The 12,664-nt window shown below is 35.6% G+C and overlaps 1 protein-coding gene across 1 annotated transcript; it reads left to right on the plus strand.

The window, feature by feature from the left end:
- Nucleotides 1-455: 455 nt before the first annotated feature.
- On the plus strand, nucleotides 456-7,810 carry LOC142983980 (delta(24)-sterol reductase-like). The gene is made up of 10 exons (XM_076131243.1): nucleotides 456-600; nucleotides 1,798-2,006; nucleotides 2,821-2,976; nucleotides 3,683-3,907; nucleotides 4,166-4,260; nucleotides 4,596-4,770; nucleotides 5,241-5,384; nucleotides 5,911-6,108; nucleotides 6,444-6,578; nucleotides 7,046-7,810. The coding sequence occupies exons 2-10, from the start codon at nucleotides 1,818-1,820 to the stop codon at nucleotides 7,247-7,249; spliced, it is 1,521 nt and encodes a 506-aa protein (XP_075987358.1). The 5' UTR covers nucleotides 456-600; nucleotides 1,798-1,817; the 3' UTR covers nucleotides 7,250-7,810.
- The last annotated feature ends 4,854 nt before the right edge of the window (nucleotides 7,811-12,664 follow it).

Here is a 12,664-nt window from a genome sequence, read left to right on the forward strand (position 1 = left end):
GTGTCATTTAGGTACCCCAACTAGACGCTACAGTTTTCTTAGAAAAATAAACCGTTTTGTAAAGAGAATTGTAGATTATCATTATTATTTAAAATGACAAAGTAAAGGTAGATAGAATCAATAAGATTGAATAAAATATTTTCGATATTTCAGCTCACTATAATAAATACACGAACGTATTAAGGAACAGGTTTACCTTTGTTCAAGGACTTACCGAATATAATTATCGCAATGAGATAGCATTAAAATGTAATTTTGAATGCTAATGAAGCAGACTTGACAACAATGGAATTTTACGTAGATATCTTACATTGTATTAAAAGATAAAATAAAAATTTCATCCGGATTGATAAAGAAGTGATTTATCAATTGATTTCACGTAATATTTTTTGATACAACAATGTCAGAACGAAGTTCATGATTATGATAAGTGAATTTGAATGTTGGTGTGTTATTGCCTAAGGAATAAGGTCTATAATCGTATGTAATTAAGGTTCGTTGTCCCAATAGAGATTTGCCCTTGAATTTCAGTTTGCCGGTAGCTTCGGCGTGATGCAGACTCCTCGCCCTCACTAGGAGCTGAATACATCAAATTAAAAGGTAGGTTTTCATTTGAATTATTTACGTTTTAGAGTATGAAAGACTCTTATTTTAGAAAAAATGTAGATCTAAATATTTTGGGTATAGGGGACTATAATATCTGAGTTTTTATTCGAGGTGATATTGTCAAATGTATTTTACATAGCGGTACCCATGAAGTATTTACATATAACACTATGGATACGGAGACAAACAGAATCAGACTCATATTATGCGGTTGTATTACAATCATTTCTTTATAGTACAATCAAATGTATGGGAAAATTTTATTTACTAAACGTTTGTCTGATGTCCAAACGGTATCTGAAGTAGAGTTGAAGTAGCAGTAAGGCAACTTTAGCGCTAGTGTTAGGTCTGTTCTCAGTCTGGTCAATTTACATTATCGTTAATTATCGTGACTATAGAACCGCGACGATTCTTAATTTATAAGTGGGCCATTGTGTGGTTCTTACTTGGTTGTGAAATCTTTGATTTGAAGACTTAAACACACTTGAAAACTTGGGACGAAGACTAACTAATAGAAAATAGTGGGTAATTATTCTTTTAGCCGCTAACTTTTAGAAAAAATTGAAAATTAAAGATTATTAGCTCGTCTTTCAGCAACTATCTACGAATTTATCAAAGATTAGTGGTAAGCTGACATAACAGATGCATTTTGCACATGTCCTAGTATCACGCACCTGCATATAGAACAAACGTGCGAATTACATCACATTAACTCCATTAATCTCTGATTAACCAATCCGAACACCTGCAAAGATACACCTTATCGTAATTTTAAACTTCTAATTTACTATTATCATTAAAACTTGATAATTGTTACCACAGTGTGAAATAAATACAGTGTAATATCCAGGAACTAATTAATAATCAAACTAAAACCTCCTAATGGTTGCAGAAAGTAAGTCTATCCTGATGGACTGAGGTACTTTACACGCAGATTCCTGGCTTTGCTTGACGATCTGAATAAAGTGCCTAAGTGTATTTCGGCATAATCCAAGAGCACATTCAAAGCTTCATAACTCGAACTTCACCGAAAACATGAAGTGGCAAGAAAATCTACTTTTGTGAGAATTTGCGAGAATTACTTCCTGAATTCTGTGGTCTATAAAGTGGAACCTCGTATGGCTTAAAAATTACGCTATTTTCATTATCCTTTCAAATAAATCTATAATCCTACACACGTTTTTTTGTCAGTTCGTGACCGCGAATTGAAGATGACGGTGCTAGCAGAGAATTGGACGGAGTACATCCTGATAGAATACCGATGGGTGGTGGTGATCGTGGCTCTACTGCCGCTCTCCGTGCTGTGGAAGATCTGGTCTACCGTCAGAAACTATGTGGTGTTCAAGCTCAGCAGCGCGCCAAAGATGCACGATAGAAAAGTCAGGAGTGTGCAGAATCAGGTATGATTAGCTGGTGATTCTTATTTGGTTAGCCTTTTATCCTGAACTTTCTCGATTTGAAATAATTTGAGAGTATTACAATATTTTAAAGATAACGCGAGCCCTGCAACCTCTCTTTCAAAACATGGAAAGAAAAATATAACTGAATTGCAACATTTTTTTATTTCATCATTTTTTCTTCCTTACTTAACAAGCATTCATAAATACATTACTAGTTATGCAAGAAGATCAAGTTTATTATCATGAAAATATATATGTTACTGTAAAAGCCCGAACTGTGGTAAATCCTAAGATTTGCCGGTAAAACCTAAGATTTACCAACTCTCAATGGTAAAAGTCCGAACAAGCCAGAGTTTAAAAACTATGTTACGATATATAAAAAAATCCTCCTTCATAACTATGTTTATAACTATTTCACGGTATAATTATATACTGTGACATAGTTAAAAAGAAGGAGTTTTGGGCATAGCGACATGGGTAGGTTAGGTTAGAAGGCTAAGGTTACCTTACCACCTTAGCCTTCGTGGTTATTTTTTTTTTTAACCACCCAGAAGGAGGAGCCCCGCGAAGCGGGGCTCCGGCGACATCTCGATATCATCAAGTGAATATAGGTAAAAGTTCGAAATAAAAGAATTGTTCGGACTTTTACCATTGCGAGTTGGTAAATCTTAGGTTATACCGGAAAATCTTAGGATTTACCACCGTTCGGGCTTTTACAGTAACATATATATTTCCCCTTCGTTTTTACAAACCCTAGTCGCCTATTTGCCGTAATTCCCAGATGATGGCTTCATAAATTCTTCATCTTTTCCAGATAAAAACCTGGTTGAAGGGTGACCGCAGCACACGACTGTGCACCGCTCGCCCCACTTGGCAGACCATGTCCTTCCGTCACAGTGTCTACAAGAAGACCTTCACCAACATCAAGGTCAACCTGGTGGACGTTCTGGAAGTCGACACCAAGAACATGGTAAGAAAAATGTTTAGTTCGGTAGATAGACTTTTAGGGTGCATGGTGATAATATAGGAGACTGTGCAAAAACTGCCTACACGATACATTAAAGTAGTTTATTAATGTGACGTATTAATGTCTAAAACATTGTAAAAATACGGTTATCTGGTGAGCTAAAACACATTTTTGATTTTTAAAATATGTGCCTATATAAGTTATTTGCAAGTTCAATTCAAAAATACTGTTACAACGGAAATATGGAGAACATAATCAGAATAGTTGGAAAAGTAGCCGGAAAATTCGAAACAACGAAATCCCTTTTACCCTTTTTACCTTTTTAAGTTAAGTGCAGTGCCTTAGCAGAGTATTTTCATGAAAACTGCACGTTTGGCGCAGTGGTTTAAGCGGTTACCTCGCCGCAACAACCGTAGCGCCGCGTGTGGTGCGTTCAAATCCCACCCGGGACAAATCTTTGTGTGATGAGCACGAGTATGTGTATGTGTATGTGTATTGTTCTGAGCCTGGATGTAAATGTATCTATATAAGTATGTATTTAGAAGTAAATAAGTATGTTTATCAGTTATTTGGTTACCATAGTACAAGCTCTGCTTAGTTTGGAATCAAAATAATGACCGTGTGTGAGTTGTCCAATAATATTATTTATTTGCGAGTCCTGTTAGATTTTTCATATTTCTACAGCAAACCGTTTTATGGTTCCTTTCAGACCGTTCGTTGTGAGCCACTAGTCACAATGGGCCAGCTCTCCCGAACCCTCGAGCCGCTCGGTCTGGCCCTGGCCGTGGTCCCTGAGCTGGACCAGCTGACAGTGGGCGGGTTAGTGATGGGCACGGGAGTAGAGACGTCTTCGCATGTTCACGGACTGTTCCAGCACATCTGCCTGCAGTATGAGCTGGTGCTAGCTGATGGATCTGTTGTTACTTGCAGTAAAGTAAGTTAACAATGCTGTTTCTCCGAATATATGACTCGAGAATAAGAAGAATAAGGTTTTGTTTAATGACTGTTTTAGTTTAGTTATTCTACTTTTGGAATTAGGTATAAGATATATCTTTAAGTTAAACTCACTATTGGTTCTGAGCTTAAATAAATAATTTGTATTGGGTTACTCACTTCTTCTTTTGATGAAAAGTTGTTCAAGTTTTTCTGCACCTGATCTACTAATAAACTAGAAAACTGCCATTGCTTTCAGGATGAGAATCCGGACCTTTTCTACGCTGTGCCGTGGTCATACGGTACTCTTGGGTTCCTTACATCTGCCGTCATCAAAGTTGTTCCTGCGAAAAAGTACGTAATTGTATCCAAATTTAACATAAGAAATTATGTTGTTAGTGATACCTGTAGCGTAACTTCCTGTACTCGGCACTAGCGTAGGGAGCGTATTAAATTTAAAATACCGTGAAAAAATCGTCCTTCCAGAATACGCTAGGGGCGCGTATCAGAAAAACATACAACATTTCTCAATAGCTCGGTTTTTGTTAATTAATAGTAATAGGAAACAGCCTCCTGCTAATGTATTAGATGTTCTAATAAGGAAACAGCAAGGCGAATATTTTAAATATATTTACGCAATGGAAATAAGATAACATAACCTAAAATATTTAATTTTATTTGTCTTTAAGGTACGTCCGAATCCAATACAAGCCTTACACAACGCTATCGGAGCTCTCAAAGCAGTTCAGACAAGAGTCTTTGAAGCCAAACCCTCATCAGTTCATCGAAGCTCTGCTGTACACCAAGGAGTCTGGTGTCCTCATGACCGGAGATATGGTGGATGAAGTCGGCAGAGATGGCAAGGTAAGACTATCCTATTCATATCGAAAAAAAGCGATACAAATGTTTAATATAATAATATATGTACCTATGTTATCGTATTTTTGGAAATGAAACACATCTCTAATTGGACCTATCTCAAAAAACATCAAATCGATAATGTTCCGTAGGCTTGATTTTCTCTGACTACAAGTGGCTACAGTACCGTTGCTGGCCAAATGGGTCAGAAGAGTCACTGACTACCATCAGACAGCGCCATCTCAGTGAGGTAGGGCCTTCCAGGTGTGGCTCCGACTCCTAGTCGATGTATGCATACAAAGGTCTGCTGTCTGCGTATTATTATTTTATATCGATTGGGAATCGGGGCCACACAGTTACTAGCCACTAATGAACATAATTATTTGAAGAAACCAAATTAGTAAAATACACAGTTCGTTTAGTTCCTTGTATTTCTAACTTCTGGTTCTTTTAGTCACAAAAATGTTTTGTTTCAGTTAAATCCCATTGGCAAGTGGCACGCAGAATGGTTCTTCACTCAGGTAGAACGTCACCTGAAGAAGAACCGCTCCGTGGTGGAGTACATCCCTCTACGTGACTACTATCACAGACATACCAGGAGTCTGTTCTGGGAACTACAGGTAATTATTAAACCATTTAAACTATTTATTTTTGTTACACATAAAGGAACGTTGCAAAATCAGAACTTAATAACTAGTCAGTACATTGATGTGCAACAAAGGGCTACAGCTCAGTAGCTATTATAGCATGATACTGTTTCTTCTAGACATGCGAGTGAGTTCTCGTTTAGAATGGAGCTAACATCTTAACATTGAAGAAACCTGTCTTCTCCATATACGAGTACGACAATGACTTCGTGAGCTTAATTTCTACAATTGTCAACATTTTTGGGGCATTTCATCTTCTTCAATTAATATTAATAAGTTTGTCTGCTTGAGACCGCGACAAGTTTCACTATGTGGGGCCGAAAAGTCAAGTAAACCAAGATTAATAATGCACGTACGTGCTAATTCCCGACGCTTATTTTCAACATAAATTTAGTTTGATCATAAAAAATTCAATAGACGCTCTGATAAAATTAAAATTATTTTAGTATGAGTTTATAAATTAAATGTCGATTTACCAAATAGCTCTTCTCCAATCCAGGATATCATTCCATTCGGCAACAACATTCTGTTCCGCTACCTGCTGGGCTGGCTGATGCCTCCAGAGGTGTCTCTGTTGAAGCTGACGCAGCCGGACGCCGTCGCCAAGCTGTACGAGAAGGCACACGTCATACAGGACATGCTGGTCCCTGTTGAACATTTAGAAAAGTCCATTGACATCTTCCATAAGGAGTTTGAGGTTAGTAGCACGGAAAGACAATCATATTTATAGCTTGTAATGGTTAAATAAGAATTCAGTTCTGAACGTTTTGAGAACTTGTGGTAAATATCGAGAAATGCTGCTTATAATGTGCTTCTGATTTTTTTTCTGCTAATGGATTTGGCCAATGCGGCGTACCCTTTAACTTAAGAACTGTCTAACCCACAACATGGACTTTAGTTATTCCGGCGAAATGTATGCACAAAATAGAACTGATGCACCATCAGACCTAATAAGAGTCGAAAATAATGTAAAATCTAACGTAATACAAATCGGATTAGTAATAAATCTTAGGATTTCACCATATTATCCAGGTGTACCCGATCTGGTTGTGTCCGTTCAGAGTGTTCAACCACCCTGGACAGTTGAAGATCAAGACAACAGCTGACTCACAGATGTTTGTGGACATCGGCGTCTATGGAGTACCTAAAGCTAAGGGATATGAAACTGTAAGTATTATGACAGTACAATAACTCTAAAATCAAATCATTTATTCATTTAGGTCAATTGCTGACATTTATGATAGTCAATGATACAGAGAGTGAATTAACCTGAAAAAGTGGTTGACTCTGTTGCTTAGGTCATATTTGGAAATACTATGGAGGTTCAGGTTTCATCGTTTCAAAGTATAAATCAGATCCTGTATCGAACCAAGGAATTCTGAATTTTCAATACGTGGACCCTGAACATTGTTAATTTGTATTTCAACAAATATTTATAAAATCGAAACAAATTTATTTTAAATTCAAATTTTCACCATATAAGAAGATAACAATTATGTAAAGGCCGATTTTCTATTGCCCATACTTCGTCAAATAGAAAAATCGGCTCATAAAATACTGCACATTTACAACACACATGTTTTTATCAACCAAGACACAGACAGCACAGCTTATTAACTTTCTTCTTTCTCCAGGTACCGTCAACCCGTCGCATCGAGCAATTCGTATCAGAGCACGACGGCTTCCAGATGCTGTACGCAGACACGTACACCAGCCGCGAGGAGTTCCGTCAGATGTTCGACCACACGTTGTATGACAAAGTTAGAAGCTCTCTACAGTACTGCACGGATGCCTTCCCCGAGATCTACGGGAAAGTTAACAGAACTGTTAGGAAGTAGCTGATAATAATGCTATGAACTTAAACGTTGATCTATAGTCCAAAAACTTAGTAGAGCACCTTAGCATTACAAAGATTATTTATTTCTATATAATAATAAATAAAAAATAAATAAAATCCACTTTTCATTTCATTGGTTTAGAACTTAACGCTAATTAGTGCGATTTTTTTAAAAATAATATTACTTTTCGGTCTTATATTAATTTTACCATAATAATTTAACCAATTAATGAGTGTGCTTGGCAAGGGTCTCCTCCTGTAATGAGGGAGGAGTTAGGCCTTGAGTCCACCACGCTGGGCAATATCTATAATTAAAAAATAATTACGTGTAATTCCAAAATAAAGTAGCTGTATTAAATAGGCAACTGTCAGCTGCATAAGCCTGCGGTACTCTGATGTTTTAAATTCTGAATTATGTATACCTCAATCAGCTGCGATCCTTGGATCTCTACTAAGTTGTTGGATGATAGTCTTAAGTTCATTCAACTCAAAATATAACATCGTTTTGAAGAGCCAAAGATCCAAAAACTATAATAATATTTTTTACACTGTGCAAAATACTAATTCATACAATAAAAAAAAAAAATTCTTTTACACAAAAATATTACAATATGTTTTATTTGCCTCTTTGCTCTGCTACCGAAAAACATACTCCTTTCAGGAATAATTTTGACCAATTAAGAATTCAATGAAAACTACAATCTATAAGTATTAGTTTTGTGACACTAATTTCAATTTGGTAGTTAAGAATCGAGTCTTGGCATTAAAGATGGACTGGCGGAATAGAATCACTTATTAGAAGAATACACCGTAGTTCAAATAGCTAGTAAAGCGGAACAAGCTCTTAGAAGAATAAATATAACGATCTCAACGAGAATATTTTGGGTTATCCTTGGCATTTGTGATGCATTAACATTTGACAAATCGACATCATAATACGGCCGTTACGCGGCCAAATGGCGGGAAATTCAGTGCAATGTTATTAGGGTGTCTACTTAGCTGATTAACATTACATTGTGTGGGTAAACATTGTTTTCAGGAAACATATATTATCCTCATGTAATAAGAATCCCTTATTTTACCCGATCTGGTATATTTTTAATATAAGACTAAGTAACATCACTTTGCTCAAGTTCTGTCGTTTTCTCATAAAATAATAGCATACATACAATCACTATTTAAATTCAATAGCAAGGACAGGGAAAGCTTGTTACAGAATACTTTGTTTGAAATTAATAGTAATTTATTTTTAATAGGTAAGCTTTAAACTACTACAATAAAACCAATTCAAAGTATTATAGGCTTAGAATTTGACTGACTCAGCGTGACAGCGAGTTGGTTGCAGAATTGCAGATGCAACAATTCCATTACTCTACTTGTCCATTTGCACGCGATATACAACTGAGTGACCTGGTTTTGTTACCAATCCCTAATAGCCTTTAGCCCAAGCCTAACTACTTACTAACAAATACTTTGACGAGCCCTGAAAAGTAAAACAGGAATATTCTGGAATATGCAACTTACATTTAGACTCAGGCTTAGATTCTAATAATATCGCCAAAAAGTGATACATTGAGTGTGTGCAAAGAACTCCAAGGTAGTCCCCCTACGTGGCTTGGAGACTATGTACCTAATGGTTTGTTCCAGTGCCTGATCTCACGCCGCCGGTCGCATAGGAAAATTGTCTATACCATATATCCTACCTTAAGTAGGGTCAGTTCCTACTGCATGTTTTGATGAATTTTCATACAATTATATGGCAAAAGCTCATAAGTCATAAGTTTGTTTCCGTAGAGCCGGCACGAAATATATCTTATTTATATAGAACTTATATAGAAGTTATTATTCAATAATATTAATATGAGTCACAAGATGATGACATAATAAACTAATAAAATATTAGACAATCTAGTTTTATATCTATTCTTAAAACAAACATCTACAAAGTTAAAAATCTTCGCTAAAAATATATAATGGACTGTTTATGCAATTTCCTGCATATCGTACCCCCGGTGCAATAATGTCACTTTTGTAAAAAAAATGCAAAAATGAGTTACTTATGTAGTAATTGATTTAAAGCACTATTACTGTATTACTATTATCATTATATAAGCAAAAGTAAAGTTAAAAGTATTCGCTGATGTATTCATCTTATCAATATCATATAAAGTGATTGTTGTGGGAGGTGTCAAAGTTTAAAATGCTTCTCCTGAAAAACTACATTTTTGCATAAGTGACAGTGTTGCACCGAGGGTGCGATATATTCTAACCGGTTCACCAGATGGACCGTACCTTATAAGGCTTGTCAAAAATGGAGCAAAAACAGTCTTAATACCAAATATAAAGTCATCCTTATTTTAAATAGATCATGAGTACAGATAACACAATCGTTTATAATAAGTTTTAGTTGGGTGATGTTGTTATCTCTCGCACTTGACCCATTGGCCGTGCCCAATTTTCACGGAGTAGCGTCGCCGGCGCCGGACTGTTTAATATAGACTGTAGAGTAAGTATGCTAGCTCTCGTTTGTGTCTATTCTTCTAATTGCTTTCTTATTCAATATGTTAATCGTAGGTAAACAAACAGCTCCAAACAAAACTTGGATTTGTAAAAAAGTACGTGTTGAGATCAATATTCAAGACATTTTGACAATCAATTTTAATGTTAGAGGAAGGAAGTCTTGTAATTATGTATGATCTCATCGCAATTATCGAAAATTGCGAATTATTTTATTCTTTGAAAAAGACAACTCCCACTAAGAATTGTTCTTGTGTTGCGGGACTATATTACAAACATACAAACAACGGATACAAAGTACAACGAGACCTGAACCAATTATTCGTGGATCGGACAAATTCATTGGAGGCACTTACTAAATAAGAAACAGTAGTCAGTAGGTGCGTTTATTTAAAATATATAATGACGAGAATAATTGATATAAAGTGTTTATTTAGAGAGATCACAGAATTGGCTAATACCGATAACATAAGGTTAATGAACAAAATAAAATAATAATATGTTATTACGACATAGTTTACTTCAAGCTCGTGATATCATTAGGAAGATTATAACAAGTAGATACTTACTTGGTATAAATTTCGCGTTCCGATTAATAATTAATTAACATTTGAAACTACTCACCTATGCATATTGCTCTTCTAAGAATAAAATTATAAATTATCTGAAAATAATAAAACCTTTTTCCTAGCTGATATTCGATTACGGTAGCCAATTTCATTGAAACTAGCTGTCAGTGTAGGACTTTGTTTTAGTGTCCAAGTGTGTGCACAATACACAGGTACACTCTATTCCCTCACTCTCATATCACGGCTGCTCAGATTAACATCACGACTACTGACCGCCTTTATATCTGACTTCCTAGGATAATAATTATTGTTATTGCTAAGATGTGATCGGCTAGAGTCATCTCTTTATTATTATTGTTGAACCTGAACTTCCTGAATGTGTGATTTCCCGCTGAAACGTCAGAATGTAATAAACAACGTGATTAATTTACAAATAGTTCTGAGAAAATTATTATCTCCTATTTAAGTATCATGAAATGAAATATTAAACTAAAAATAACGTTGCCATTTTAATAACTAAACTAGTGGCCGGCCATGGCTTCGCTCGGCTTAAAACCACATAAACCTTTTAATCACTCTATCTATTAAATATCGAATCAAAATCATAACTTTTAAACTCTCCCGTTGCATGTTTAATGTATAATAGAATACGAGTGCAACCTGCGCCGAAACGTTAGGCACTTTAAGGTAAAATGCGTGTTCGCGTTAATTCCCGTATTCTATTATACACGAATCAAAATCAGTTGCTTAGTTTTAAAGTAGTGTAATAGTGATTATTACCAATAAGATGTACCTATAACTGTTCTTTATTATCATTCGTTTCTTACGTGCTCAGTCTTCTCGGAAGTAATAGATAAAAAGTATTTTTGTTAAGTTTTCTGGTATTATGAGTCACATAGTACTTGAAACTTAACACCAAAAAACAGCATCAACCTCAAACCTAAAACCTTGTAGAATTTCTAACAAAACTGGACGAACCACGCGATATATGACTTAAAATAACTATCACAAACTCAACGCATGAATGAAACTTTCACTCCTCAATGCCAGTGGTAAAATGCTTACGTAACACAATAAAAGCCTTTTAATTAGGCGCTAAAATAGTTAAAGAAATTAGTAAGTGCTTTAAAGGAATGTATCACTTGCTGTTGCTACACACTCTATAAAAGTTCCCGGCAATTAGTGAACTAAGTTGTACGAATATTACTAGTGTTTCTGTATTGTTCGTAACATTCTCTACTGTTTTATCTCAAGGGACTTTAACTTCTAGCACTGAAGTAGATAGGTAGTCTGTGGCTCCGGAGCAAAAAAGAAACTAGGGCTCCTCCACTGCCAAATTACAAGATGCTAGGTATCTCCTTCTTCTTTGTGTCAATGACTATTAAAGTTATAGCTACCTCCAGTTCTGTATAAACAAGATGCAATAAAAAAAGGTTAGTTGATAGTTAGTCCTGGGGCTGCCTGAGCTCAAGGGCCCCGGTGTTCCACACCATCTTGTCATGCCATAGCTAGGCCACTGATATCTATAGTACCTAGTAAGGTGAACCTTAGTTTTATCTACATTTCAGGCAGTAGCGGCCATTTGTGACAAATTATGTAAATAAGGTAAAAGAAGTTTGTAAGGGTCCCGTGTCACTGCTTACCTCACTGAGAGCAAGGTCTAATTTTATTGTAGGGGATTGCTCTTCATCCTAAAAATCTTGCTGTTCTCAAGAAGGGCATGTTAATAATATGATATTAGTTAATAAGTATGTAACTTTTGTTTTATATTTATCTTATTTTATAAATATTTCTTTAAAACGTATTAATATAATTATATTATATCCAAGTCATTTAACAAATTTAAACCTTCCTTTTTCTTCTTATGTTACCTCCATTGTTGAGTCCAACAAGTTTAGGTCAGTCAATGACAAAAATAGTACATATTTCTTTGTTATTCACTTTGTTAGTTAATAAGAATAAAACACATAACAAACACATGCTTTGCCACGCATTTAGATTTTTGTTTTAATTGTTTGTAAAGAACTAGTTTTGGTCTAGATCAAGGTAAAAATAGGACTTATTTCATGTCCTTCGTGTAGTAGAGGTAAAATACCATAGATTTTAAAGCAGACTGGCTAAGTTAAGGCTTTTGTGGAAGATATCTGTTACTGTCACGGAAGTAAGCTGCGATTCGTCTTGAACTTTCAAGACAAATAGTTGGAGACGTTGAACAAATTTCAGTGAGAAATGCAAGCTTTCTTTGTTAATCCTTTTCTTACTAAGTTGGAACTTTTAATTATTTCACGCGCTGGAGGCAATTGGGATATTTCTCCTAATTGTGTATGTGT

The sequence above is a fragment of the Anticarsia gemmatalis genome, chromosome 25 (assembly GCF_050436995.1).
Source record: "Anticarsia gemmatalis isolate Benzon Research Colony breed Stoneville strain chromosome 25, ilAntGemm2 primary, whole genome shotgun sequence".
NCBI classification, from domain to species: domain Eukaryota; kingdom Metazoa; phylum Arthropoda; class Insecta; order Lepidoptera; family Erebidae; genus Anticarsia; species Anticarsia gemmatalis.